General features: G+C 42.9%; 2 protein-coding genes across 3 annotated transcripts; both read right to left on the reverse strand.

The window, feature by feature from the left end:
* Positions 1 to 3,146: 3,146 nt before the first annotated feature.
* pdp1 (pyruvate dehydrogenase phosphatase catalytic subunit 1) lies at positions 3,147 to 12,220 on the reverse strand. Of its 2 annotated transcripts, none has more exons than XM_080769134.1 (9): positions 12,135 to 12,220; positions 9,125 to 9,393; positions 8,594 to 8,761; positions 7,993 to 8,204; positions 7,490 to 7,571; positions 7,042 to 7,136; positions 6,512 to 6,680; positions 6,056 to 6,274; positions 3,147 to 5,952 (listed from the first exon to the last, which is right to left on the reverse strand). In XM_080769134.1, exons 2-9 carry the CDS (start codon positions 9,338 to 9,340, stop codon positions 5,572 to 5,574), a joined length of 1,542 nt encoding a protein of 513 aa, XP_080625260.1. In that variant the 5' UTR covers positions 9,341 to 9,393; positions 12,135 to 12,220; the 3' UTR covers positions 3,147 to 5,571. The 2 variants fall into 2 exon arrangements, with proteins under 2 accessions (XP_080625260.1, XP_080625261.1); XM_080769135.1 differs by lacking the exon at positions 12,135 to 12,220 and adding an exon at positions 12,051 to 12,117.
* Positions 12,221 to 12,613: 393 nt separating this feature from the next.
* tmem67 (transmembrane protein 67) lies at positions 12,614 to 27,480 on the reverse strand. Its single transcript, XM_080769232.1, has 28 exons — positions 27,295 to 27,480; positions 26,003 to 26,091; positions 25,819 to 25,909; positions 25,633 to 25,732; positions 25,017 to 25,086; positions 24,822 to 24,896; positions 24,677 to 24,733; positions 24,334 to 24,497; positions 23,987 to 24,095; positions 23,600 to 23,686; positions 22,954 to 23,019; positions 22,693 to 22,846; positions 22,492 to 22,612; positions 22,269 to 22,374; positions 22,133 to 22,189; positions 21,103 to 21,201; positions 20,381 to 20,479; positions 19,928 to 20,014; positions 19,584 to 19,683; positions 18,310 to 18,449; positions 17,469 to 17,609; positions 17,294 to 17,374; positions 16,980 to 17,096; positions 15,893 to 16,009; positions 14,811 to 14,918; positions 14,574 to 14,676; positions 14,128 to 14,270; positions 12,614 to 12,902 (listed from the first exon to the last, which is right to left on the reverse strand). The coding sequence occupies exons 1-28, from the start codon at positions 27,446 to 27,448 to the stop codon at positions 12,822 to 12,824; spliced, it is 2,916 nt and encodes a 971-aa protein (XP_080625358.1). The 5' UTR covers positions 27,449 to 27,480; the 3' UTR covers positions 12,614 to 12,821.
* Positions 27,481 to 27,548: the final 68 nt, after the last annotated feature.

Below are 27,548 nucleotides of genomic sequence, written 5' to 3' on the forward strand. Positions count from 1 at the left end.
CTTTCATTTGCATTGCATCTCCCCCCCCCCCCCCCCCCCCCCAAGCTTTTATTTTCGTTCGAGTAATAGTACAACTCTAATAGTATTACTTATAATAATGTAATTAAAGATAACTTCATTCAGATTTATTTATTTTTATTTCATTTTCCAGATTTATTTTTCTTCTTTTTTTTAGATTTTCATTGGTGGGCCAGTCATAATGGTCCCGCGGGCCTGATGTGGCCCGCGGGCCTGAGGTTGAGTATCACTGGGCTATAGCCCATGGTAAAAAATTATGAAAAACAAGGATTTGAAAAAAAGACGAGACCATGGAAGAACACTCACTGCATGTGGTAGGCCTATAAGGATGTTTGAGTCTTACAAAGATTATACCACCATTCCAAGTGCTCTTCTGCTCCATGGTGGTTGTAGATTGATTGATTGATTGATTGATTGAAATCTTTATTAACAGTTTGCAGAATTACAGTACATTTCAAGCACAAACTCAATACAAAGACTGTTAACTGTGAGTGGACGACCCAATTAAGCCTTACACTTGTTTACAACAGGGTCCACATTGTTCAATTCATCAAAACATTTAGAGACAAACAAATAGACACTTCTATGCAGAACAGGAATTCATCATATAGGAAGCGAAAAGGGAAAAAAATATATATACAGTGAGGGGAACAGGGGGATAAAAGAAAACGAAAGACAGAGTGTAGGGCGCCTGCACACAACACCATGCGTTGATGCCATGTGTGCATATGTGCAGGCACCCAACACCACGTCCATACAAAAACATAGTACAATCCATAGTACAAAGACAGAGTGTAGGGCGCCTGCACACAACACCATGCGTTGATGCCATGTGTGCATATGTGCAGGCACCCAACACCACGTCCATACAAAAACATAGTACAATCCAGATACAAATTCAGCTTTTACAGAGGCCAGTTTCGAATTGCAGCCATCCGTAGGTGCCCTTTGAGAGCAGTTTTGAAGGAGCCAAGGGATTCACATGTCTTAATGACTGTTGGTAGGGCGTTCCACATTTTGGTCGCATAGGAGCGAAAATAATTTAGTCCCTTGTTTGTGCCGAATCTGGGTTGTACATGGTTTGTTGCACTCCCTCTGGTGTTGTGGGTGTGGACTTCGTTTACATTAAGGAAGTATTTAGACAGGTACATGGGTATCTTGGTGGTGTATCTAATCTTGTGGACCAGACCCATTGCAAGATGCTGTACTCTGTCGTCGACCCTAAGCCATCCCAGCCTGTCAAAGTGGGCAGGGGTGAGGTGGGTTCGGGGGGTGAGGCCAAGTAGGAGCCTAACCAGTTTGTTTTGGGAGGTCTGGAGCCTTGTTTTAAGGGCCTTTGAGGTGCTGTGGTACCAGGAGGTGGATGCATAGTCAAAGAAACCTTGTACAAGGGCTCCTGTTAAGGTCTTCAAGGTGTTTTTGTCGACCAGTGAGGAGATCCTGTAGAGGAATCTTGTTCTTTGATTGACTTTTTTGATTACGTTGGTGGCCATCTTATCACCGGAAAGATTGGCCTCCAGGATGGAACCTAGGTAGGTAATTTGATCCTTCCGTGTGATAATATCATCACCAACTCTAACCAAGAAGCCATCTGCCTTTTTGAGATTACTATTTGATCCGAAGAGAATGGATTCAGTTTTTCCCAGGTGTAAGGATAGTTTGTTATCAGCGAGCCAGGTGCAGATTCTACCGAGTTCAGAGCTGAGGGTCTTTTCAACCTGCAGTTTGTTCCTGTCCGAGACCAGCAGTGCTGAGTCGTCTGCGAACAGGAACAAGTTGCAGTCACAAGCTGAAGTCATGTCGTTTACATATATTAGGAACAGTAAAGGCCCTAGTATGCTTCCTTGTGGGACGCCACAGCTCACTGGGAGGGGGGGGGACAGTGTTCCGTTCACTTCCACCATCTGTTCTCTCCCCTCCAGGTAGGTGTTGTGTTGTGGAAACACAAGTTAACCGTGTGGCTAAAAAAGTAAGAAAAACGAACTCACTTGCATAAGATCGGCTAATAAGTACATAATAATGACATAGGCCTCCTAACAGTCCAGTGTACTATAAGATCTTATATTGAAATCTATCTGTTTTCTAAATTACAGCTATAAGCAATTAACACAATGCAGTAGTTGAAGCCAGTCAATTTTGGTGCGATAATAATGACGTTGTACCATGCAAGTTGTGATACTGTGTAGTGCACCTTTAACGTATTCTTCATGGTCTTACAGCACCATCCAGTGGTGGCATTTGACAAATATCTGGAAACCTTAAAAACATATATAATTGTAATGGCTAATTAAGCATCCCTAATATTGATTATTAATTAATTACAAATGTTTGGGAATTAAAATGTAAGCCAGGGAAAGCAGTAGAACAGTATTCAACATTTTTCAACTTTTATCAATTCAATATCCTATCTTAACCTGGGTTATTATGAGCTTGTGATGGTCAAAGATATTATAGACCATCAGAACACAGTAGGAGAACAATAGTTTATAGCAGAAAACATCCCATGAGCCACATGGCTCTACTAGGCTACTAGACTGTTCTACTAGGCTCCCAGCCTAGTAGAACATTTAAGGCTGTCCAGCGCAATATCCTATTATAACCTTGTTCAAACAAGGGCCAGCATTCCGACCCTTTGTCCACTGTTTACACTAATATTTATTTGTACAACTGTGAGCCTTCTGGAGGTGCTGGGCTGTAGACTTACCTGCACATTTTTGGATTCTGGAGTCTTTCTACTGCTATGCCAACAACCAATATGTACCAAAATGCAACATTTACTTATAAACACATTTAAATGACTGATTAACCATTACTTGATGTCCCCTATGGTTACAAAAGAACATCAACATTCTGGTTAGAGAACAGCACAGCTGCATTGCATTAACTTGGTTTCTCCTGTGATGGCCAGGTAATTACTTTACACAGAACAAACGCCATGGCCTGAGCTGAAAAGGCTCGACCTTCACACACTTTTCAGTTATGTGCAACCTGAGATCACATCGACCTTTGTGGTGCTTGCTCCAACTACATTCCAAGGGGAGTGGCAGCCGCAGAACTGGGAGTTCTTCTCAGAGGCCTAGACATGTACAGTATGTCTCAGCGGTCCCCCGTCCCCCCCATACACACAGTGTGTATTCAGCGTTTTATTAAAACAATGCAAATACAAAAGTATGTCACATATAACTTACATACGATTTAAGATACAGGACATGTAAGATAATTGCCAAAGCTGAATAAATAACCTTCAAGTATTCTGACAGCCTCTTTCAGCGTTACATTCTCTTCATTTGACCATGAATACAGCCAGCACAGCCATATGACAGAATTCTGTCAGTGCTCCGCCATGAGGCTAGCTTGTGGCTGTGTCATGTCATTATATGATTAGACTGTCTTACCAGTAACAAACTATCGACCAGATATGCAATGACCCACAAAAAAAGAAAAAAGGTAAGGCAATATATAGCTTCCCTGCAACAAAATAAGACAAACCCAGTATGTATATAAACCAAAATAAACTTTACAGTATACTAGCTGAGTACTTCCTGTACATCTTCCATAAATGTGTACACAACAAGCACAAAAATTGCAAGTAGACACGATGGCGGTGAGAGGCCCGACAGGTTAAACAACTTTTCCCTTTTAACCTTAACAATCCTTGAAAAACACACATGCTCATGAACACAAAGTGCCAGAACAAGTACAAATTACAGCCACCTGCCCTCAGACAGACAGGCCTGCCAGAGGGAATAGGCCTGCCCTATAGGCTTGTCAGAACTGTTATGTCAGTAGAAAACCATAAAATAATGTAACCACTTGAATCCTATAAACGTAGTCGACTATATTACATCCTCTAGTATATTTCCCTCTACACAATGTCTGTGCTGAAACCAATCTACTAGCTCATAACACGTCGCAAAGCAACGCGTTATGAGTTTGTAGACTAGATTTCACCAAATGTTTGCCACAGAAACTGACAATTGGATTAAAGTGGTTTAAATCATTGACTCTGACCAGTGGACAGAATACTGTGCACACGGCAGAGCGTTGGAATATGTTTTTCCTCTCTTTTTCGTTCCCACATTGGCCATGTGATGTCTCAGGGACTCTACATGTGATGTCTCAGGGACTCTACAGTAGAATGTACGGCAAGAAGCTATGTGATAGAAAAGCAATATTCCTTTCCAACCATGCTTAACAAGTCTTTCCAGGACTCATAACTGCATCCGATATGCAAAACAAATGGTAAGAACTTAAAAGAGGCGTCTATAAAATAAACTTTGACAAAAAAAAATGGTGTGTCTGAATGAGAGAGGCAGACACTCCCTACTTTTATCATGGATGGACAGGACAAACAATCCTATTGTAACATCAGCTTCCGATGAGCAGAAACAGCTCTAAAGTGGAAAAGGCGGCTAAAAAAACAGTAATGTCTCACTGAAGTGGTACTCATGATTACAAACCGTCAGTGCAGGCATAATGGTATAATAATGTGGTACTGCCAGCACACAACTAAGTTCAACTCCATCGCTGAAAGCAAACAAAGAAAAGCTCTCCTTGGAGTGCAGCTCTCTGCCAGGGCCAGGTCGCTTACCCATGGCCTGCAAAGTTTGGAGGTCAGACATAGCCAATTGGAATGGAATATGAAAAATCTTGACTGATAAATCTTGATGACATAACTGAGTTTGACACAATTTGTAGTAGTAAAACAAAAATGGTGGAAGTAGTTTGTCGCAAATGGCCAGGGCCTATATCTAGAGTTCCGTCATAATCCAAAGAATCTAAAAATATTTGTATTATATGACCCATTTCAAATGTTATAAGCCAAAATGTGAAGGGGGCTGTTAAAGTGCCACAATGAGGCAAATTAGAAACATTTCCTTTGCCTACTGGGAGTGTGTGTGTGTGCAAAGTTTCAAGGCAATTGGATGCTGCGTCATGATTTGCCCACCTGATAACTCTGAAAGCCGCCAATTGGAGAAAGAAAACAAATCGGACAAATACCTTTTGATAAACGTGACCACACAGATAATGTGTACCACTTTGCTTGAGTTTCTGACACAATTTGTAGGAGTAGTAGCAAAGCAAGCCTGGTCGTTGAATATTTTGGCACAAAGTGCAATGTTTTTCCCATTAGCAGTGACTCTTTGATATTTTCCATTGCACAGGGACTTCCACTATATTGGAAAGTCCAACAATAAGATGTTGTCAACATAAATATCTTCCTATTTAAAGTAAACTTGTGAAAACTCAAGGCAAAATTCACTTGCCTCACCTTGGCATATTATCTAGCATTTCAACTCTCATACAGAACTCAAATGCAGACAATATCTTTACATGAATACTGTTAAAATGGTAAAATATGATTTGCTAAATACTTTTTCAGTAAGCCTGTATGTCCACAGAAAGTGTGCTTATGGTACATGTGCATGGTTACTGATGTGTGTGTGTGTGTGTGTGTGTGTGTGTGTGTGTGTGTGTGTGTGTGTGTGTGTGTGTGTGTATGTTTGCATATTAGTTCTCAGCAGAACAAAAGACTTGTTAGGAGGTTTGGGCTCAAGACCGCTCCTCCTGTATCTGTACTCCGATCCCATGTGGGTTGAACTGAGTGACGATGATGGTGATGTCATCACGGTACATGCGAGCCAGCTCCTCAGGCAATGAAAGCATCTGGCAAAGTCTCTCATGGTCCACAGTGCCAAATTCATTGTTTCCCACTGCATGTCGCATGAGGTAGGTGGCCGCGTTGTTATCCTCGAAGGCAGAAGACATGCGAGCCTTCCGCTCTTCCAGTAGCCCCTGCATCTGTCCCAGGGTGACCCTGTAACCTCCAACGGTAAGCGGCTGACGCTGTTGCACACCCGTTAAATACTCCCCGACGATACGAACCACTTCCTGCCTGTGGAGAGTCTCCCAGAGACCATCGGAACCAATCACCTGGAGGCAGCAGACATGAACGTTGTAGTCATCAAGAAAGTAATAAATGCATTAGAAACCCTGATATATGTAGGAGCTAAATATGAATACATTTGACTCTCACCATGAAGCGGTCTTGAGGCCGTAGTCTATGGTGTGTAATCTCAGGCTCAGCAGTCAGGTAGGGTGGCGTGTGGTAATTGGGGGGGATGAACTTAGTATGTTCATTTTCATGGAGCTGGTCAGGCCCAGACTCCAGCACACGCTTTTGCAACTCAATACCCCACTTGAACTTAACGTCCCCGAACGCACGGAACGGCATGAGCAGGCCCAGCAACCGGTCCTGAACAATACAGAGGGCGGGAAACAGAAAGAGGGGAAAGCTTCAATAATCTCGTCTCCATTTGGATTGGTTCTGCAATGCTTATTTATTTTTGAAGTCAACGCTCCAATTGGTTCCATACAGTTTTAGCAACGAAAGCTGGGAGTTCGTCCTCAGTCTGAGCGAAGCGTTTAGTGACTGAATTGTGAGTCTATCAAAGCAGGTACTGGGACAGAAGCAGAAGGAGTGGTGTGTTACCTGTCGTATGACTGTCTTTCTCTCTGACGGAGGGTGCTCACTCCGTATGCGAGCCACTTCGTCCTCGTTCTGGGCAGCGTGGTCGTTAGAGAGTGTGTGCGCGCTGAATGAGCCATCCTCCTCCTGCACTCCCAACACTGCCCGACCATCTCCCGCATTGGCTATGTACCTTGAGGGGAACATGAGAAGAGGTGTCAAACCACAGCTTATGATGACAATTATGGTCCCAATCACGTTTGTTTTGCTCCCGATCCGATACAGATCATTTTAATTTGAGCATCTGCCGATACCGATTTTTCCCGATCCGATATTTATCACAATAGTTCAATATCGGCCCCGATTTCCGATCACGTGATCAGATCGGGACAACCACTAAATAATATATTTAGTCAATACATTCTATATATATTTTTTTTTTATATATTTTTTTGTATCCCACAATTTTGTAACCCATTTTTCACCCCTGTGTATTTTCTAGTTTTTAAGTTAAATAGCAAGGTATAAAAGGGTAAAGAATGTAACATGCGTACAGATCTGGTCCTTCGATGTGAGCCACACAAGCTGTAGCACCAGAGAAGGCCACTCTCAGAACCCAGTAGTGCAAGAAGGGGTTTGGGTCTCCCACCTAGACAGAAACAGATAGTTTACAGCACACACAAGAAGCATTCGGAAAAATACATCTTTTCTGCGCTCCCGGCCAGTAATCGATGCTTTTTTGGAAATGCAGACAAGGCCAATTTCGGCATTTAGCAGATGCTCTTAACCAGAGTGATTTGAGAGTGCAAGATTGGAGTAAGCGGCATGAACTCTAGTCAACCAGCGACAGGGTAAGTGCCACAAAGTAACTAGGACAGCAGGTAGACATTAAACCTAGCATCTGTCTAAATAACATACCAAGCATCTGTGGACAAGCAACTAGCATACATAGCATTTGTTAACAAGTAAACAATTTGACAAAGAGACACTGGAGTTCCCCACCTGAGCCTCTAGGGATATATCATTATCCAGCCTCTTAAAGGCATTCAACAATGCCTCCCTGGTGTCTGGAACCTCCCCTGGGCTGAGAATGGAGAGACAGAGCCATGTCATTAAGTGATGCGCAGGAAGAGACAGAATAGACATTAGATCAGACCAGGGACGCTGGAAGGTCATCTATAGCAAGGGGGGCTGATGCTTGGGGGCGGGACACACACGTAGCACAGTTCACTGTGTTGGATTATCTACAACAATAATCCCGATCTTTTTAGCTCAAGATCCAAAAGAGAAAGTTTTCCTGGGACCCAAACTAGTGAAAATAGCACATCTACAAGTTCACAACACGACGGGGGCATGTCATCCCCTCTCTCTATCCTGCCATTCTCTCTAGTCTCTCCACCATCATCATGAAATAAAAGGCAATTATGCCCCCAAGAATATCCTTTTAAATGTAAACACAACGCTAGATATGCTCTACTTTTCAAGACACATGGTACCATCATTACCTGTTGAGGTCTATGAGCTCCTGCCAGTAGGTACGGAGACTGTTGAAGTACAGACCCTGAGCCTCTCTGCTGAAGTAGTCGTTGGGGTGCTTGTGCCACTGCAGAATGGGGCTGATGGCCCGGCCAGACTCCACTGCTGCCTCCAGGTCACACAGGGTTTCATGAGGCAGCAGTGATACAGCTATGTAGTAGAACAACCTCTCACTCAATGCCTGGTGGAGACAGACAGGGTTGTCACAATCATGACATTTCAGTTGAAGATGAATTGTCATACAAACCATTGTGATTAATGGTTTAATTGCGTTTGTTTTTTGCGTTAAACATTGCAACGTGTAAATAAATTGCACAGGACAATTATGATAAATAACGTGAATATACACAGAATTATTAATGGGCAAAACAGGGCCAATTAAGATTTACAAAATCTCAACGTGTCTTATCGTAAGCTTATAACGGTTATCAGGCGTCCATGGAATACCTGGAGAAAAAGTGAAGAGGAGGGTGGCACTATGACATCACATTTACAGTTCACAAGAATGAGGATGATCAATATTTTGCAAACTAGATTAAAGTCAGTTATTAGAAGTAGAGAAATGTGTACCTGGGCACAGGCACAGCCAGCATGGCCATCAAATACACCCAGTAGCATCCCTCGTGTCTGGAAGCAGGTGGCAGCACTGCGGCGGTCCTCAATGGGAGAGTTGGCTGGCAGCTGGTTGCTGTCGAAACCCATCACTGAAGACACGTTCTTCCCATCAAACTCTGGAACCTAGAATAAACACACATGAATAAGAAACATTGAATAATGACAATTAGGGCTGTATCAACCCAACATTTTTGGTTGATATAGATATACAGTATAGAGACACACACACACACACACACACACACACACACACACACACACACACACACACACACACACACACACACACACACACACACACACACACACACACACACACACACACACACACACACACACACACACACACACACACACACACACACACACACACACACAATATCGTGGTCTATTTTTAATAATCATTCATTAATCGTAATTGAGGCAGGAGTTTGAAATAATAGTCACATAATCAAACATCTTCGTGTCAACCAGCATCATCTATACCTTGAAGTTGAATTCATTGGCTTTGAGGATGGAGTTGACCTGTGGAGGGCTCAGATAGTAACTGTGGAGGTCTGCGGTGGTCCGGTATCCTCTGGAGGGCAGACGTCTCACAGTAGGTCCACACGTAAAGTGGGACTGGTGCTGGCACGGCAACAGGCTGGAGGCCAAGAGCTTGGAACGCGGTATACTACGGAGAAGCTGTGATGTCACAGCCATGGCTGACAACACAGTCCAGGTACACGGACAGTGTACCAGTGGCGTACGCAAACCTACAGGAGAAACACAGTAGGGGTGCAACAGTTAATACAACCAATCAATTTAATGAGTTATATATATTTTTTAAATGCAATCAGGTAGGTTAATACTAACTGAACAGCCTGAGATGAGATATACTTCATTATCCCAGATGGGAAATTGAGACGTTATAATGTGATACAAAATGTATAATGTACGTACAGTACCACCACACAAACAGAAACACAGACACATATAATCAATAATCACACAAGACCATGCAGGGCCAACACAGGACCATGCATTGAGGGTGAGAGTACAGTTTATATTATGTATATAAAATGTTTTTGAGCGATGCAGCCGCTCCAATGCACAGCTTTGTGTGTATGTCTGTCCGTTTGAGCACAGAATGTCATCATTGTGATGAAAGGCACCGCTCACTTCACACAAGTGTGATTTGATTTACTGAAAGACTCTGGGAGTGGCAGTACCAGTGAGTAGTGACAACCAAGGTTAATTAAATAAGGTTAGGAAGCGAAGACCGTACGGTGGACTGACTGGACTCCATGTTGCTCCCTGGAAGGAAAGAAACATGCGCAATTGAGACCAAGGAAGCTGAACGCGGAAGTGTTGGCTGCCCATTGATTGCACATGTTTCTTTCCTTCCAGGGAGCAACATGGAGTCCACCGTACGGTATTCGCTTCCTAACCTTATTTAATTAACCTTGGTGACAACCCGGAACAGACTGGGTGAGTGACGACCACGGTCACGGTTGGTGGTGACATCTGGAGAGACAGAGGGCGGCCAGAGAGACGGCAACCTGGGGTGGAGAGGGTTGGCAGTAGCCTGGTTTGCTCAGAGTCTGACAATCAGGGTAGGTTGGCAGCCCAAACCACTTCTTCCGTGAGGAAGAACCCAAAAGGCAAGCTACTGATACGGTGAAACCTGCAGAGGGTTCTTCTTCTTCGACCACGACTGAGATGTTTGCTGTTCAGCGGAAAAACAACGATGCAACACACAGAAGGAATTCCACACTTCTGGTCAGACGAAGGACGAGCCAGGTGTGGAGACAACCCAGTGCCTATAGCATCGCCAAGCCCAACACCTGCTGCTAGCATCTCATCAGCCATCTTCCCCACTGACTGTCTCTAAGCCCCCAAGAGACAGTGTGGGCAGTAGTAGAACAGTGTGGGCAGTAGTGGACAGTGTGGGCAGTAGTGGACAGTGTGGGCAGTAGTAGACAGTGTGGGCAGTAGTGGACAGTGTGGGCAGTAGTAGACAGTGTGGGCAGTAGTGGACAGTGTGGGCAGTAGTGGACAGTGTGGGCAGTAGTAGACAGTGTGGGCAGTAGTGGACAGTGTGGGCAGTAGTAGACAGTGTGGGCAGTAGTAGACAGTGTGGGCAGTAGTGGACAGTGTGGGCAGTAGTAGACAGTGTGGGCAGTAGTGGACAGTAGCATGCAGGCCGGGGTCTGATCAGCCTCGGTCGGGTCCCCTGGAGGAGGGTGTCTGTTGCGAGACTTGAAACATCCACCAATGATTCCAGATAACACTGATGATGTGTCCAGGTTTGTGCATCGGTAGATGTTTTATTTACTACTATGCATTATACAGTCTGGCAGTTGGTATGAAAGAGAGCCTGGTACGCATCTTATATGCAGTACCGTAGAATTCAATGAAATTATTCAATTATGGTACATACAAGCCTACAACAACTGTACAAGACATTTTAAACTTTGACTTTCAGTGCCATTTCATGTCCCCTACATGTCCAGAGGGGTTATGATTGAGATTAATTGTAAAAAAAATACTTCTATTGAAGTTTCAGAAGAACACCCCACTAGACTAGACCACCATATGCTCCTGTAACCTGCATGGACCCAACCTCTGTACTGCTACTCTGCAAGGACAGGGCAACTGGGTGGGCCTATAAATAGCGTTGCTATTACTTTCAGTCCGGCCACAGTGCCACTTGATGCTTATGTTATGAAATGTTCTGGCTATCTGTGGCCCACTGCACTAGATTTCCTGACACGCAGAGACTGTGCATGACAGTGACCCCACCTGGTCGCATTTCATATATTACATAATTCGAAGAAGCTCACGCTATTCGTGGCTTGCTTTATAGAATGTTAATAGGATATTAGGCAAGATCGCGTCTGGCTGTTCGCACGCAGTAGCAGAAGACTATCGTGCGTAAAGTCCGTGTATACTAATAAAATACAATTATACAACCAAGTCAACCATAACTTAAAGAATACTGTGAAGTTGCGATGATTAGCTAGATCATTAGCTCAGCTGTATTCTCTATTAATCGGGTATCTGAATTTCTGAACCATATTACCAGCTGGTCAGATGAAAATTACACAGGCCAATTCCAGATCTGCAGGGACAGTTGCCATTTTTGTTGACATATCGCCAACTAGCCTTCTAGCTGGTTAACCAGCCCTGAGGGTCAAGTAAGTAAACTGAGTTAGCTGGGCGTGTTTGCACCAGGACTCGAGTTTTAAAATTAAAATACATAAATAAATACTAACGTGGTGCCACGTTCAGCTACTAGAATGCAGTCTCGGTCTTCTAAGAGCTCCTTGACAGACCAGCCCTGTAAAACACCCACATATGTTGCTGCTAGCTAGCGTTCGTTACCTTTATGTTACCAACTATAGAAGCGTTTCATCAAGGATCATGTTACCTCACATAGGAAGTGATCGCTCCACGTACAAATCCCTGTCAACAGCATGATACAGCATCATTCGAAATCCACACATTCACTCACCTTATCAGCTGGATTTAAAGTGGTTGTTTAACTTCATGGCTGAACAGTGACCCGCCCGCCGCACACCATCATCATCCAGCCCCGGCAGTAGCGCAATGAGCGCATTGGACGCAAGCACTGCGTCATGTTAACCGATTACATGCCAACACATTTTCACTCAAATGACATGATCATCCATAAACTCAGTTTCAGTCAGCGACCCGGAATCTGTCAAGTTCAAGTTTACCTAGTTAGGTTCTAATCTTTGAAAATGTTATTTTTTCAAACATTTGTATTTTTTAACAAGGCGTGTCTGCTTCAAAGTCATTGAAGAGCAAGGGCACATAATGGGATTTAAAGTGTTGGTCTTTTGGAATTAGAATTACAAGTGCTGAAATCAAAATCCTGGACCAAAATGCAGGATTATGTGGTTGTATTGCTATTATTGTTACAAATCTAAAAAGTATTAGCATGAAAAACACGACAGTAGACATACCATGCAATATTAAAACGCATAGCTTTAATCAATCCCCATACAATCAAGAACTGTACAAAACATTGAATATTTACATCAGTGAAAGTTTTGAAAAACAACTTTTGATTAAAAAGTACAAAATGCGTAAACAAAGCTGAAAAAGCTGTAAACAATAAGCATGTTCTACACAAACCTCTAAGCAACATTGGCATTTTCAGTTAAAGAGCAGGGAACTATATGAGAAACCTCTCATCCACCAGTGTCTTGTTTGCCAGGTTTCTTCTCCCAACAGCGTTGCGGATCAAGCGAAATACCTGGAATTATTGAATGAGATTAGATTTATTTTATTTACAATTTCCCTACTTGCATGAATCTAAGCAAAATTCTCCATTTGACTAATTAGTCACCCCTGCCAAACAATAAAGAATGTGCAGACCAGTCGAGTGCTTCAGTTTGTTTTATTTGGGTAGTCATCTTTAGTGCCCAGGTATATCTTTTCTGACACTATTTACATTATTTGAACTAATTGCTGGCTTTGCCCTCCTGAGTTCAATCTGAAGTGGAATACCACTGCTTCAGTGTTAGCCTACTGTACTGTACAGTACACATGTGTACAGTATCTTGTCTGTGTCACTGGGGCAGTGTTCTACAAACCTTGATAGCGGATAGGCAAACCTTGATAGTGGAGAGGTTGGGGGTCGGAGGGGAAGGGACATATGTGTATTTCGACAAGACAAAGAGCTCATTGGGAAGCATGAATGTAGTGTAACATTGAAAAAGTAGTTCTGTCTGCACGACGTCACGTGCCCCCGAGGCTTTTACAAAACCCTCCTATTGACAGAACTGTCTTCCCTGGAGGGCACGGGGGAAGAATTATATCAGAATCTGCCGTACTTCCGCATATGCCATCTCTGCCCCTTTAACGCACCAACACACCCATTACAGATTACTTAAGGATATTATCAGGAACGTGTTGCTTAGAAACATAGCAACATGGCTCTCTTCTCAGGAATTAATGGTGGGTCAGTTTAAAAAAAAAACTGAAAAACACCCTAGCGGTACAAATGTGGTCATGCGGGAGACTCCGGTTCGATTCCCTGGTGCAATATGAAAGGTAAATATTGCAGCTTTAAGGTAACATTGAGCATTTTACTGTGTATAACAGTGCTTCTCAAAGTAGGATCCGGGAAATCCCAGTGGTCCTTGAGGGGGTTCCCAGGTAAATGATTGATAGTTAATATAGTAGTTAATATACCGTAGCATCACAATCATTCTAACCACTTTATCCATTATATGTTAGGTATTAAAAAATAGCACATCTACAAGCTCACTTCGTGCCGTGCTGCGAGCTTGTACATCTGCAAAAAAAATAAAAAATATAGAAAATGTTTGAAAGATTTAGAATCATTTAGAATTATTTTCTCTTCTGCTGGTCCCTGGCACAAACCCCTTTCAGATGGGGGTCCGTGGCCAAATACATATCAGTTTGGGGGTCCTTGACATGAAACAGTTTGAGAATGACTGGCATAGAGTACTGACCGTTTGTTGGACATATGTGAGCACAGCAGCCAGGACAAAGCTCTGAGAGCCAAGGTCCACCACACAGAAGAACAAGGTGTCAAAGACTAGGAGCGTGGCCTCGTTCCCGTAGAACAGAACGTCACTGAAGGAGTGAGACTCATCTAGGGTGAGAAGGAACACAAACAGAAGGATTTTACACAAAAACGCGAATACGCACATGGGCAATTACACACCCACATACTCAGCATATTGTTATTGTTGTACAGAAATCTCTACATAATCTTTTTACACTTTTTTAAATAAACGATTGGCCTATTTTACACCTTGTGCAAAAGCAGTGAAATTGAGACGCTTGAAAGTGGTTATGTCTTGTTTGTTGATTTTACAAATATTTAACCAATGAAAAGTATTAACGAGAAAAGTTCATTTTCCCATGATATACTGTATAAGCCATAGACCAGTACCGTTATAGAAGATACTTTTGTCATTGGGCTCCAGGAACTCCATTCCTATGACCCTCTCAAGCATCAGCTTGTCCTTTACTATGTAGTCCATGTCCTTGTGAGCCTGAAGGAAACACCACCGCACAGGGGAAGAAGAAAACAAAAAAAATTAAATGCTGCAGTAACTCCGTTTTCAGTCAAATGCTGTGCTGATTTCAGTGTGTATTTGTGTGTGTGTGTGTGTGTGTGTGTACTAACATGGTCTATAACGGATCCTAAAAAGCGGTTCATTGTATTGTAGGCTCTGGTACTCTGCTCAAAGGGGTTAGCAGAGGATGCGTCCACCAACCGCGATGGTCCATGACGCTGCACAACAGAATGGGGCTTATTAAATAAAATTAATTACAGGTTGTCTTGTATAAATACAAGAAAGTTGTAACGACCAACATTGGTGAGCGGTTGAATTCTGTGACTCTAGACTCCCATTTGCTGTCCAGAGCTAAATCCGCCAGAATCGCAGAACAGTCGATTTAGTTGTTGTTGTATCTTTTCTTACAGGGGTCCGTGGATTATTTCCTTATTTTCCTAATGTAGCACGAAATGAGTTGCGATTCCCAGGCGAAGTCCATCATTTATTCAAACAAGGCATCTTCCATAGTTACATCGGGTTACCAGCATAACAAAGTCATCTTTCCATAGTATAGCACATTAAGGCCAGGTCAAGCCTGTCCATTATGGTCTCATCCGTTCTCTCACTCCCAACCAATCTCCCTGTGTCCCCCATGCTTTATCTCACAAACAAAGGTGCTTGCTTTTTATATTGGTCAATATATATGTGTGTGTGTGTGTGTGTGTGTGTGTGTGTGTGTGTGTGTGTGTGTGTGTGTCAGGGGAATCAGCTAATCAAAGACACCCAACTGTGACAGTCCCTGTAGTACTCATAAAATGCATAGCTAGCCTACTACCCCAAAGCATGGCTCTGTCACTTATCAGTCAAACAGGAAGGCCAAAGCCCCAGGCGAAAGCATCCTGAAGATGTTCAAAGAGACCCTAAAGATAATATCAGATCAAAGATCACTCCCCAAGAATTATCTTGAGAAGTCAAAGGGTGAAACCTACAATTTGGAATGACTGTCTTTCAGCCCGAAATTGGCTTCCTGCCTGTGGAACAATTGATATGCAAATAAACTTCAGTTTAAGGCACTTTGGTGAGACACTAGAGTGAGATCAGGGAGAAATACAGAGTTAAAGTTATATGTACAATTGTGACTAACCAGGTAGTTATGAATATGCTATGTGATTCATAATACACCACATTGTAATTAGTGATAAGCACGCACCCTACTGAGTGGTTCTCGTATTCGGTCAAACTGCAGTCGGAGGCGGTTGGTGATGGCGATCTGAAATGTCTGGATGTCGGTGTTCGGAAGTAACCCTCTCTGACCGCAGAGGGACTCCTTGGGACAGAGAAAGAGGCAGATATTATGGTTGGAAATACTATAGGGCCAGAGCGTAGGGAGGAGTTTCGCTCAGAATGGGTTATTCTGGTTGCCATTTTCCTGCCTACCAGTAGGCTAGAGTAGTAGGCTGCTAGGCTACATTTTCCAGCCTCACTGTGGAGACATATACCATTGTAGATATAAAATAATTAAATAAACACTGTGTGATTTGGGTGTCAGATGACAAATAACATAAACGTGATAACCCAACTTGCCTATTCCACCGCGGGCCGTCAGAATTATGCTTCCATTGTACCCTCGCAGTGCGTTGACTGTCAGAGATATCAAATAATTAAATGCACACTGTATGGTTTCTTTGATTTGGGTGTCAGCTGACAAAATAACATAACCTTCAGCAACATTCGAAACACATGTATGCGCTGCTCTCTACCTGTCCTCAAACGAGTATTCAAAATAATAATGGTCAGATCGCATACAGACAAATCCGCGCTCCTGTTCTCCTGATCACTCGTGGTGTTTTTCCCCCTCTCCCTGGTTCCATAAGGATATGTCCACATGTATTCTCGTCAAGTAAGATGTAAACATTGAGAACTGTTTCGAGGTGAGGGGAGGCGGGGCGGCTATCAGATCAGAACACCCGAACATTTTCTAACGGCGAATAATAATAATACCACCGTCGATCCAGAGCCATAGAGTAGAAGAGTTGTGACAAGTCAAAGATAGGAGAGATGGAAGATGGTGTATTGTTGCAGTGACAGTGTACACACCAGCGTCACTGACAAGCAAACCTACGAACTACAGACTGGCAGCCAAGTAGCCTAGCATCCTACTAGCCTACATGTAGGCAGGAAGATGGTGCCCAAATAAGCCCAAATCCTACCGAACGTGTCACTACTCTAGTAAGCTCTCCTCCTATAGAATGACATTGTAACTAATATTCGAGCATGCAGTCTGTCATTGTCCGTACAGCCTCTCTTTTTAGGTTGATGTTCATTTCCTCCATGTTAGTATCAGCGTGGCCATGTACGGAGCGCCCATGGATGTAGTATCCAAAACACCGATGGGACAGCAACAGCACCGAGATCTAAAAACACATAAGCAAACGCTTTCAGCACAAACAACAAAACCTCTACAAACAGATGCAGTAACATCACAGTTGCAGGTTATGTCAGTTTCCTAACATAACATTTTCAAGCAAACAATGCGATACATTTTCAAGCAAACAATGCGAATATAAACTGAAACTTATAAATGAGGTTTGAAGTGCTACTTAGTACTTACATTACTGATGGAGCAGAGGTCCACAAACTGACGGATCTTGTCTTCCACAAAGCGCTCATGGATCACAGTGAAGAATATCACCTTCATAGACAAATGTAAATAAAGATATATATCAAATATAACATCCCAGTAAATTCACACGTCCTGCCATTTCTTTGTGGAGGTGGGGGTTTACCTGCAGGAGTCCGATGCACAGCCATAGTGTAGCTGCCAGACCATAGCGTAGTATGAGGCTGTAGGGAGGGATGTACGCCTGAGAAGGGCGCTCCAACGCTGACCAGGGGTCCCTCAGGGCCAGATTGGAGAAACCCACCACCTAGACCATGCAGGGCAAGTGGCAACATGTTAGCACATAAACAGGCCAGACAGAAATACAAAAGAGTCTGCATGGATGAAAATAAAATGAAAAGAAATCACACCCGTGTGAAATGAGGGGCGCTCTCATCATTATACATCATCTCATGAACAACTGAATTTATGTGATTGGTTAGGCGATTTGCTAGTATACATATGACATAAATTTTCCCTTCATTGTCAATGGCATTTAATGTTTGTGTTGCCACAAATTTACGTCATATTTGAGGCACATATGACCTAATTTCTCTTTTCATTGTCAATGGTAAATATGTCAATGGTATATGATGTGTGTGGACAAAAGCTGTATATAGGAGTGGCTAGCTCTGAAGATCTAGGGAGGCGGATGTCCACGTCTGCTGCAGAAACGTTGGTGCATGATGAGGCCCGCTTTTCATATACGTGGATATTTGCCTTCAGGCCTGCACAATGGAGTTTTTAAGTGGAGTGCAGTGTGCGCAATACTACTGGCCCCACTCTTGAAGCCCAAAGTTCATCTGCCATGGCCGAGCAAGCTGGGACAGTGACAGAGAGGTCCTCAGGCCGTAGGTTTTAAGTCAGAGTTTCCTTCTCCTAGGCAGGCTGCTGACACGAGCTAAAGAGGTCTGTCTCCCCTACTATTTACCCATAGCTGGGTAAGATGTACCTGGTCTAAGATGTACCTCAAGTAGGAAAAGTACAGCCATGATCTGGAAGGTTGGGCTGATCTTGCGGATGGTTTGGATCTCATTCCACTCGTTGGCCACAAAGTAGGTCCTCCAGATACTGACAGGAGATGGGTCACGTTTTGGCTCCCCAGTGGCTAATAGATAGGATAGAATAGATCTTTATTGGTCCCTCGAGTGAAAGTCAGTTGCTATAGCAGCACAGCAGTAGAACACACAGAATAGATACAGGTACGAGTAGAACAATACAAATACAGGTCTTCACCAGGCCAGGTCAGGTTGAGGCCTCCTGGTGGCGCTATGTGAAAAGGGTGCCAATGGTTCTTACACCATTGATGGCAATTGGTTGGTGGCACTATAACAGGCCAATGTGAAAAGGGTGGGATATATCTGTGAAAGATTTCACGTAAATTGCACGCTGCGTTCATGATTTGAGGCTTTTTGTTTAAAAAGGGCCACAGATCTTGAACACATGACTATAGATTTTTGGACAGAATATGGAGTAGTAATGTGTTTTTCAAAAGTCAGCCTCCTGGTGGCGCTATAACAGGCCGTTCTGGAAGATTTGGGGCAGAGGTTCATCGTTGGCATCCAGGGAGTGTGTGAGCAAAATTTCCCATTGACCGGGTTAACGGTGCCGGAGATTAGCTGTTCACAGACGGACACGGAGTGCAAAACATACTCTAGCCCCATGCCTTCGGCCTGGTGGAGACAATGAGTAAACAAGTAGTAACATACAGGTAGTAGTTATGTACAAACATAATATAACAAGATAAGAATAGCACTGCTAGAGACAGAACTGGACATTTACTTTTTCCTATGAAATACCCTTATTCCATCCCAGAGACACAAATCATATCCTCTGAATCTAAAAAGCAAGATCCATGCAGTTCAGTAAATATGATCTAAATGTCCTTTCCTGCCTTGATCTCCTTACCACCCACCCCAAAAAACGATTTTCACCTACTTTTTTACTTGTAAAACTGTGAAGTGACAATAAAGATGATTCAGATTCTGCCCTACAAAGCCAAAGTGCAGTAAATACGTTTTTGGACACATTTACTTACCGTATTTGTGTATCATAGGTCATATTAGCCTTCGTGATTTTGGGGGATAAACAATTACCTTAAGAGCAACAGAATAGTGTAATAGCACTAATATGCCAATATCTCATTTGGCTGACCAGTTGAAAACACTTTTAAACCCATCTATCTTTTATTTTAGTTACTGCACTTTGGCTTTGTAGGGCAATATACTGTAGTATGGTGTACCTTGGATTGTTCTGCTGCCTTTGCTTCGTGGTCTCTCCCAATCAATCAAGAACATGTCAACCGACAACTGTAGGACCAGCTTGTGGAGAAGCTGTATTGTCTGGAAACAGATATAAAAGCATTATTATGGTACCATTTTCACAAGATGGCCATTTGGCTCATACGCGGCCATACTCACCCTCTCCCGAGTAAGACGAAACAGCACAATGGCTGCCATGTTAATATGAATCTTCCATCACACACCCTACAGCTAGCTAAGCTTCGAGAAACCCTTCCCAAATTCCCACCCTTCTTCACATCTCACCTATGCAATACCAATGTATTTGTTAAGACGGTGGACTCACCTTGAGAGCGAAGGCACAGCCAATGTAAGTCACAAATCGCTCCTCCTGAGCAGGTAATGGTAGCAGCACAGATACAAAATGCTGAGCCTAAAAACAGATACACAAAGATAAATCATAATGGAAACAGGCAATGACATTTACACTGAAACCTATGGGTTCATAACAAACCACTGAGACAAAGAGGCAAAACAGGGGGAAATAGATTGTGGAAAAGGTAAAGCAGAAACAGACTTGCCTCCAATGACTGAGAGAGCATGGCAGAGAGGAAAAAAAAATGAAGTCAAGTCAGAATGAACAACAAACCAAAAAGAATCACTCTTTGCTGTAGAAGTGCAGAAGAAGAAGATGAGTGATAAAAAGCGCATAGGTAAAAGGTTGTGGAAAGTAGGTAGGGTCAGGTACATTAAAAGTGTCTTTCTGAATGAAATAACTGTTACAGTAGAACAATCTAACCTTGTAGAATATAAGCATGTAGAGTCCGGTTCCCACAGTGATGACAAAGAATACATTAGCCAGATCACCAGCATAGATCAACAGGAACTTCAACATAGTCTGTGTGGGATGGAAACACAAAGGGAGACAGATTAAAAAAAACAAATTATACTTTGTCATACTGTATAATGTCGCCTGCAGAAACTAGCAGACTAGAAATGGGTGCTCATGACAGCAAATAACTCTGACAGGCAGCCTATTTAGGACTGTGTGGATTGTGGGTTGCAGCCATCACTTTGGCTTTGGCTCCCCTTGTGGAAGCCAATAACTGTGTACCAATTTGTGTTTCTGACATGTGGCACCCTCTAATGGCCTAAGTGAAATTGCAGAGGCCCCTTAATATGGGATTACATTTTGGAGGAGTGGTGTCATGATCAAAGGAATACAGGGGAAATACATTTTGATTATACAACCTATGGTTCAAGATTGGACAAAACATAAAATGGTGCCCTTAGATTCGAAGATTTGAAAAATGTGCCTATTAGCAGCGTGCAAACAGTGTTGCGCTAATCAGTGGAGCAGTTTGTGAGATTAGCTCTGGACACACAGATGGGGGGGAAACATAATCCAAACATAATCATAATCCCCGGCCATCGGCCTGGTGGAGATAATGAAACACAAATTCATGAATTGAAGATGTCTGAGAACTTGGGTGTTATTAAGGATCGGCTCCACTACTGTACCTCGATGTCAACCAGAGGCGAGGCGATCCGTCTTTTCCAACTGACGGTCTTCAGCAAGGAGTAGAGCACCGCTACTCCTCCCATCACACCTAGAGCTGTCTGCGCGCACACATACACACACACACACACACACACACACACACACACACACACACGTTTATTTATGTCCACATAATGAGAAGTACAGGAATACCTTGTTACTGTACAAAGGACATAAACACTGCCAGTGCAGTTTGACAGTGGGAGAGCAGCCAGTTACAACGTGCATGGACGGCAAAGCATCGTTACATACAGTACAGCTGACATGTCGGACACAGGGCAGCAGACATAAATCATGGATAAAGGAAACAACGCCTCCTCCAAATTGAGCGGCTTCCTATGATGGCTGAAACTGAGCAATACCTCGCTAACTGCTTGGCTCTCCTTTTGGAAAGGCCGGGCGGCCGGCCATTTGTAAGCCCCTCACAACCAACTTATGCACATGCCCTAGGCTGCCAAAGATAAAAACTAAAAGTTTACATCTGTAGCCTAGCTGTGAGATGGTCTGCATTAGCTGCTGATACTTCAGCACTTTGGTTAGAAAGGCTTCTTCCAGGCTATAGTCAAAGGTACAGCCGACCTCGAGAATGAACACCTCTCTATGGTTTTCATTTACAACAATGACATCAGGGGTGTTAGCGCGCACACACACACACACACACACACACACACACACACACACACACACACACACACACACACACACACACACACACACACACACACACACACACACACACACACACACACACACACACACACACACACACACACACACACACACACACACACACACAAATATATATTTCAGAGAGAACATTTTTAACTAAAATATTTGCTTCTAGGGTGTCCCTGGAACAACATATTTTTAGATGGGGGCCCGTGGCCCAATAGAGATAATTCTGGGACAACTGAAAACTATTAGGATTTAGAAGCCTTTTTTTTAATCGACCTCAGTCCAAAATGGGTTAACAGTGTCCATTCCACTCACATCAGTCTTCATACGAGCCTCATTCTGGTCCATCTCGTAATCTACAGCAAATGACACCTGCAAATACATTAATTTGTATTACCGGTGAGAAGGAATGATTCAGTCAAGATAATGAAATGGAAGGAAACTGGCTTACAGAAATAGTTTGTGTGTTTGGGTTTATGATGACAACATCTCTGTAGGACACAGACATCAGAGGGGGAAACACCTGTCCCTCCTGGGTTCCTGCAACCAACTGGAACCTACCCAACAAACACATGACCACAAATATACACATCTTAACATTTCACAGAAACAGACTTGCATTTTATTTGCTCTTTTGCTAAATGTGGAGTAGGTGTATATGTCACAGAACGCACCGTATTTTGATGCTGCTAGCAACACGAATTACTTTTGGCACAGAGCTCAGACTCTTCTCTCTGCCACTCAGTGCGTCAACCAGAAACATACGTCGAGTCAGGTACCAGTTCTTCATGTTCTCTGTGGAGAATATGACGTTTAGAAGATGTGATGACACACACACACACACACACACACACACAGACACACGCAGACATTACCTTGGTTGATTAACCGTCCATTGTACTGTTGATTGAGAACCAGAGTGGGGAGGGGAAGAAGTCTCCTGTCCTCCCCTTTACTGAATTCCATGAACACGTCATAGAATAATGGCTCTGGATGAGCACGCAGCAGTTCTGCTACCGAAAGATCACACTACACACACAAGACACACCCCCATCATTTGTGAGAAAACCATATTATATACTCTATAGAACAAATTGCATTATTGCCTTGCATATAAATTATAAAAGGAGACTCACGCTCTGTTGGTAGGTAGTTCCAAAGGCATAGGCTGCCTTCAGTCTAGTGGCAGTGTCAGGACAGAGCTGGGACAGAGGATGAGGACAGACAGACAGACATGTTTTACAGTAATTCACAGATGCCACAACTACTAATACTTTTTAGTATTGTTGCTTTGCTTCTGTTAACTCAACGTCTGATCTGGGATGATTAGCTTTCCCAAGAGGGACACCTTGCTTATCCTCAGTGATGATACAGTTTATCCAATTGATGAATGATGTTAAAATAAGCTAGTCTTGTACATAAACAGTTATATATTTATAACTTGAATATTATTCTACCATACAAATATATACTTTTATGAGAGGAGCTGTCCTAAAGATGGATAATTTACAACTGTATAAGCGGGCTAGTTAAGGGTGAATGGAGGAAATTGGGATGGTGTTAGGAAGGCAACTGGTGAAGCTGCTTTGGAGCTACACCATTGGCCACCCGGAAACACTTGTCACTGTAAGCATTTTCATATTTGCATAATATTACTACTTTCATTGAAATAATGTACAATTATTAGAATGTAGTTAGAAATCAGATATGCCATCCATTAAAAAAAACATATATATCTAGATTGACATATTGATATTAATTATGATCTCTTTGACGGTTTACCTGCAGATTGCCTCCTCCTATCTTCTCCCATCTAAGGAACTCTCCTCTGGCATTATAAACAGCAGCCAGCAGCTTAATATCTGTGTTCTGACAGACAGGAAAATAAATATGATCAAAGGACATTATTTATACCATGAGAGATTTAAAAACAAATAAGTATATATGGTTGATTTAGTCTTCAATCAACCATGTAAAATGTTTTGCAGATTCATTTATGGAACAGAGCATTAGGTTTTCCTCATGCTCTGTGTGTGTGTGTGTGTGTGTGTGAGTGAGTGAGTGAGTGAGTGAGTGAGTGAGTGAGTGAGTGAGTGTGTGTGTGTGTGTGTGTGTGTGTGTGTGTGTGTGTGAGATAGTCATGGATATGTGAATGTGATCACGACTAACCTTGCCACTTCCTTTGAAACTGAATCCAACTGGTAACGGATCCGTCTGAAGCACTCGAACGGCCAGTCCAGGTTGATCTCCATAGTAAATCCATGGCAGATTGGCTCTCCTAAAAACACAACGGTGATTCAGTGTGACTAAATCTGTTGGGACAACTTATCGATATTAATTATTTTTCTTTAGTTCTCTAAACATTTTCCCCTTTTTACTTCTCAATGTATATGCAATGCACAGATTCATCTAAATTGCTAATCACAACACTCAAATAAAAAGTAGTTTGGAAATGAAACATAGTTAGTCAATGAACAAAAGGTCTGGGGCAGGCTTGGTCTTAAGACCATCATTACCAATAAGAGATGTCCTGTGTAGAGCCCAAAGCAGCAGTAGATCTGAAGACGGTGTTAAAAAGACCACATGCAGCAGCAGCATCACTGGTCACACTAGTGAAGGAGTGCATGTTCATTACACACATGTTCCCCAAAGCTTGGCATGCTGTCAGGTTGGAGAAGACCTGTGAACACAGAACTACTTGTTATATACAATATAGCCCTGATGAAGACCGTATAGGTCAAAACATGTCGGTTCAATAAAGTGTTCCTCCTTTTTAACATTGAGTGTGTCCGGATCTCTGCTTTGTTCTAGTTATATACAGTTAAAACATTTGCAGAAATGGAGAAAGGTGGTACTTACAAGGCAGGCTGCAGCTGAAGAGTACAAGTTTTTGAGGAACCATGCTGACTGCACAGTCTACAGGAGAAATATAACACAGCATCAAAGTATTGTAAAAAGGCTGAGGAACACAAAAGTAGTGAGGGAAAGGTGAAGGGAAACTCACCAACTCAGCAAAGCTGACAGTAGGGTTTACATTAGAGGGGAGTTTCACTTCACTGTGAAAACACAATCCTCCAGCCTGAGAAAATACATGGAAAATACATAGATTCACAACACACATTTTGCACAGGCAGTTGTTAAATGATATACGATATACTCACTTATTCCATGTGAGAGGTAGAGGGTAAACTGAACTCACCAGGATATTACGGGAGCCACACACACAGGAAGAGGTGGTGTTAATGAAGGAAGCCTGACATCTCTCACACCTGAAAGGGTGTTTCAGAAAATTGATTCAACAGAGGCTGACGCAAAAAGCATATCAGAGTTAGAACTGCCACCAGCCAGTGCTGTAGTTTTTTTCAGAGGGCATACCATAATTATTCCATCATGCATGGCATGTGCACATGCTCATGCACGTGCCTGATTTTCTGCAGTTTGTAATAGTAATCACCATGTGACTTCACTATACTTTGGAGCTGCTTTGAGTGTTGGCCACGGGACATGAGGTTACTTGGCCCAGTGGTGGTGACAGTGGTGTCCAGCGTATCAGGTACACTAATAATTGTGTTTACAGAGCGTGTACTATCTTTTCAAAATTGTCGGTTTGAATATACTGTGTGTATATATATATATACATTACACTGTGTGTATATATAGCATATATTCGTAGACTACACCAGTGCCACCAGCCATTGATCAAATAAACCAAAATAACTCAGTAACCACATTCAGAGGATTGTGTATTATTATATGACTGAGTGTCATGGCTCAGACCTTAGGCTTAGGCATTACGGCTTTATCAATGTTGTTACCTGTCTCCGTTGATGTTTGGGACTGAGAAAGCAGGGTCACTACCATTACACAGCTCACACTTGGCCTCATCTAAATAGTTTCCTTGAACACCTCTCTCCACTGAAAAGAAAGAAAAGAAAACATTAATATCATGTATTGCAAACTTAATATTGATTAGTGGACAGTTGTCATCAGCAGTGACTCACCCAAAACAGTCCCTTGAGGACACTTGCACATCCCATCATCACTCACACTTCCAGGACAGCGAATACACGCAAACCCATCCTCTGTTACTGCCTAGACAACGGATCAGATACTTAGGACAGATACATGGACTGTCACTGTGTTTTGTGAAATAAATAAAGACAATATTAAAGGTAAACAACATACAGGCTTGGTGGTGGGGCATTGCAGACAAGTAATGGATGCTCCATCAGTGGTAATAACTCGGTATCCAGTTTGGCATTCACAGCCCAGTCCTATGGAGGAATGTACACTGGTTAACAGTAGAATGACTTGTGATTTAACTTTCCTTAAATTACTCGATTTATAATGTTATAGTTTATATTAGCTACATCTCTAAAGCTGTCACAAACCACTACATTAAAGTTATTTAATCATATGCAAACTAATCATCTAGGCTAGCTAGGTAGCTCTGATCCATAGCTCTAATACGTTGATCCATAGCTCTAATGCCTAATGAAGGCATTAGAGCTATGGACAGACCAGAGCTAGATGATTACTAGCCCCTCTCGGAACCCCCTGGGTCAGCCCAATCCGAACCGAACCGGGCTGACCCGTAGGGTTCCTGGTCAAGCTAAGATTTTTCAATGCGATTGTTGGGACGCGGATATACACACACTCATCGTTTAGTCCATCGGCGCGGAATTAGGACGCTTTTTATTGTGTTTGTTTACGGATGTGCGAACTATAAGTACCTTACATACCTCTGATAAAATCTCCTGTGTCGCGGAAGCCGTTAAGTATTTTTAATCCATGTTTGATTAAAAATGTCGCTTTGATTTCTTCTTGTTTATTTACCGTTTATTGTACCGCCTCCCGATGTGCGGTTGGCTTTGCGGGCTATGTCCCTGCCTTTGATCTGCTCCGTCATAGCTGTAGCACCACTAGCTAGCCAGATAGGCGGTACAATGAGGTGTCAATAAACAAGGTAGGAAGAAGCGACATTTTTAATCAATCATGGATTAAAAATACTTAACGGCTTCCGCGACACAGGAGATGTGTCGGTATGGTATGTAAGGTACTTATAGTTCGCACATTCGTAAGTCAATACATGAATAACCATGGTCAAAGCGCGCAGAAGTCCGTCTCATGGCGTGTTACATTGTATTTGTTTGTGCGTAACTGGCGACAGCCCCACTTGAAGCAGGACCCAATGCAGTAAAGTCATAAAAGTGTCAGACACTTTACTACATTCGGGTTCTGCTTGCGGGGCTAGATGATTACTTGATTAGTTATAGATGATCTGGCCTAAATGTAAAGTAACATTTTCCACTAACAGTTGAGTGAGTTTGGCGTTTAGAAAAACGTTTTCAGAACGGTGCTGCTGCTGCTGCATCATCCTGCATGCATGTTTACTCGCGAGTCGCGAGTCGCGCCGTGACCATGTTGCGGACGGGGACACGGGTTTTAATGGAGTAGACACAGTAGTAGTGACTTGCCTGTTGTACTCCTCCGCTGATTTGGGCCGCAGTTTTCACATGACAGACTGGAGATGTCGAAGAACTGTTCCACGCTACAGTCTGAAGGTCTTTGTAAAGAAACAATAACCTGTTGGCCGCGGAGTGGGCGCAATTCTATCGTAACAAACAACATTAGAGCCAGTCTACAGATTTGAACAAGTAGCGTCTCCGTCGCCATGGTAAACACAACAACAGACTTCCTGTTATTTACCCATAATTCCTTCCTTCTAGCC

The sequence above is a fragment of the Protomyctophum bolini genome (genome assembly GCF_963924005.1).
Source record: "Protomyctophum bolini genome assembly, chromosome: 7".
NCBI lineage: Eukaryota > Metazoa > Chordata > Actinopteri > Myctophiformes > Myctophidae > Protomyctophum > Protomyctophum bolini.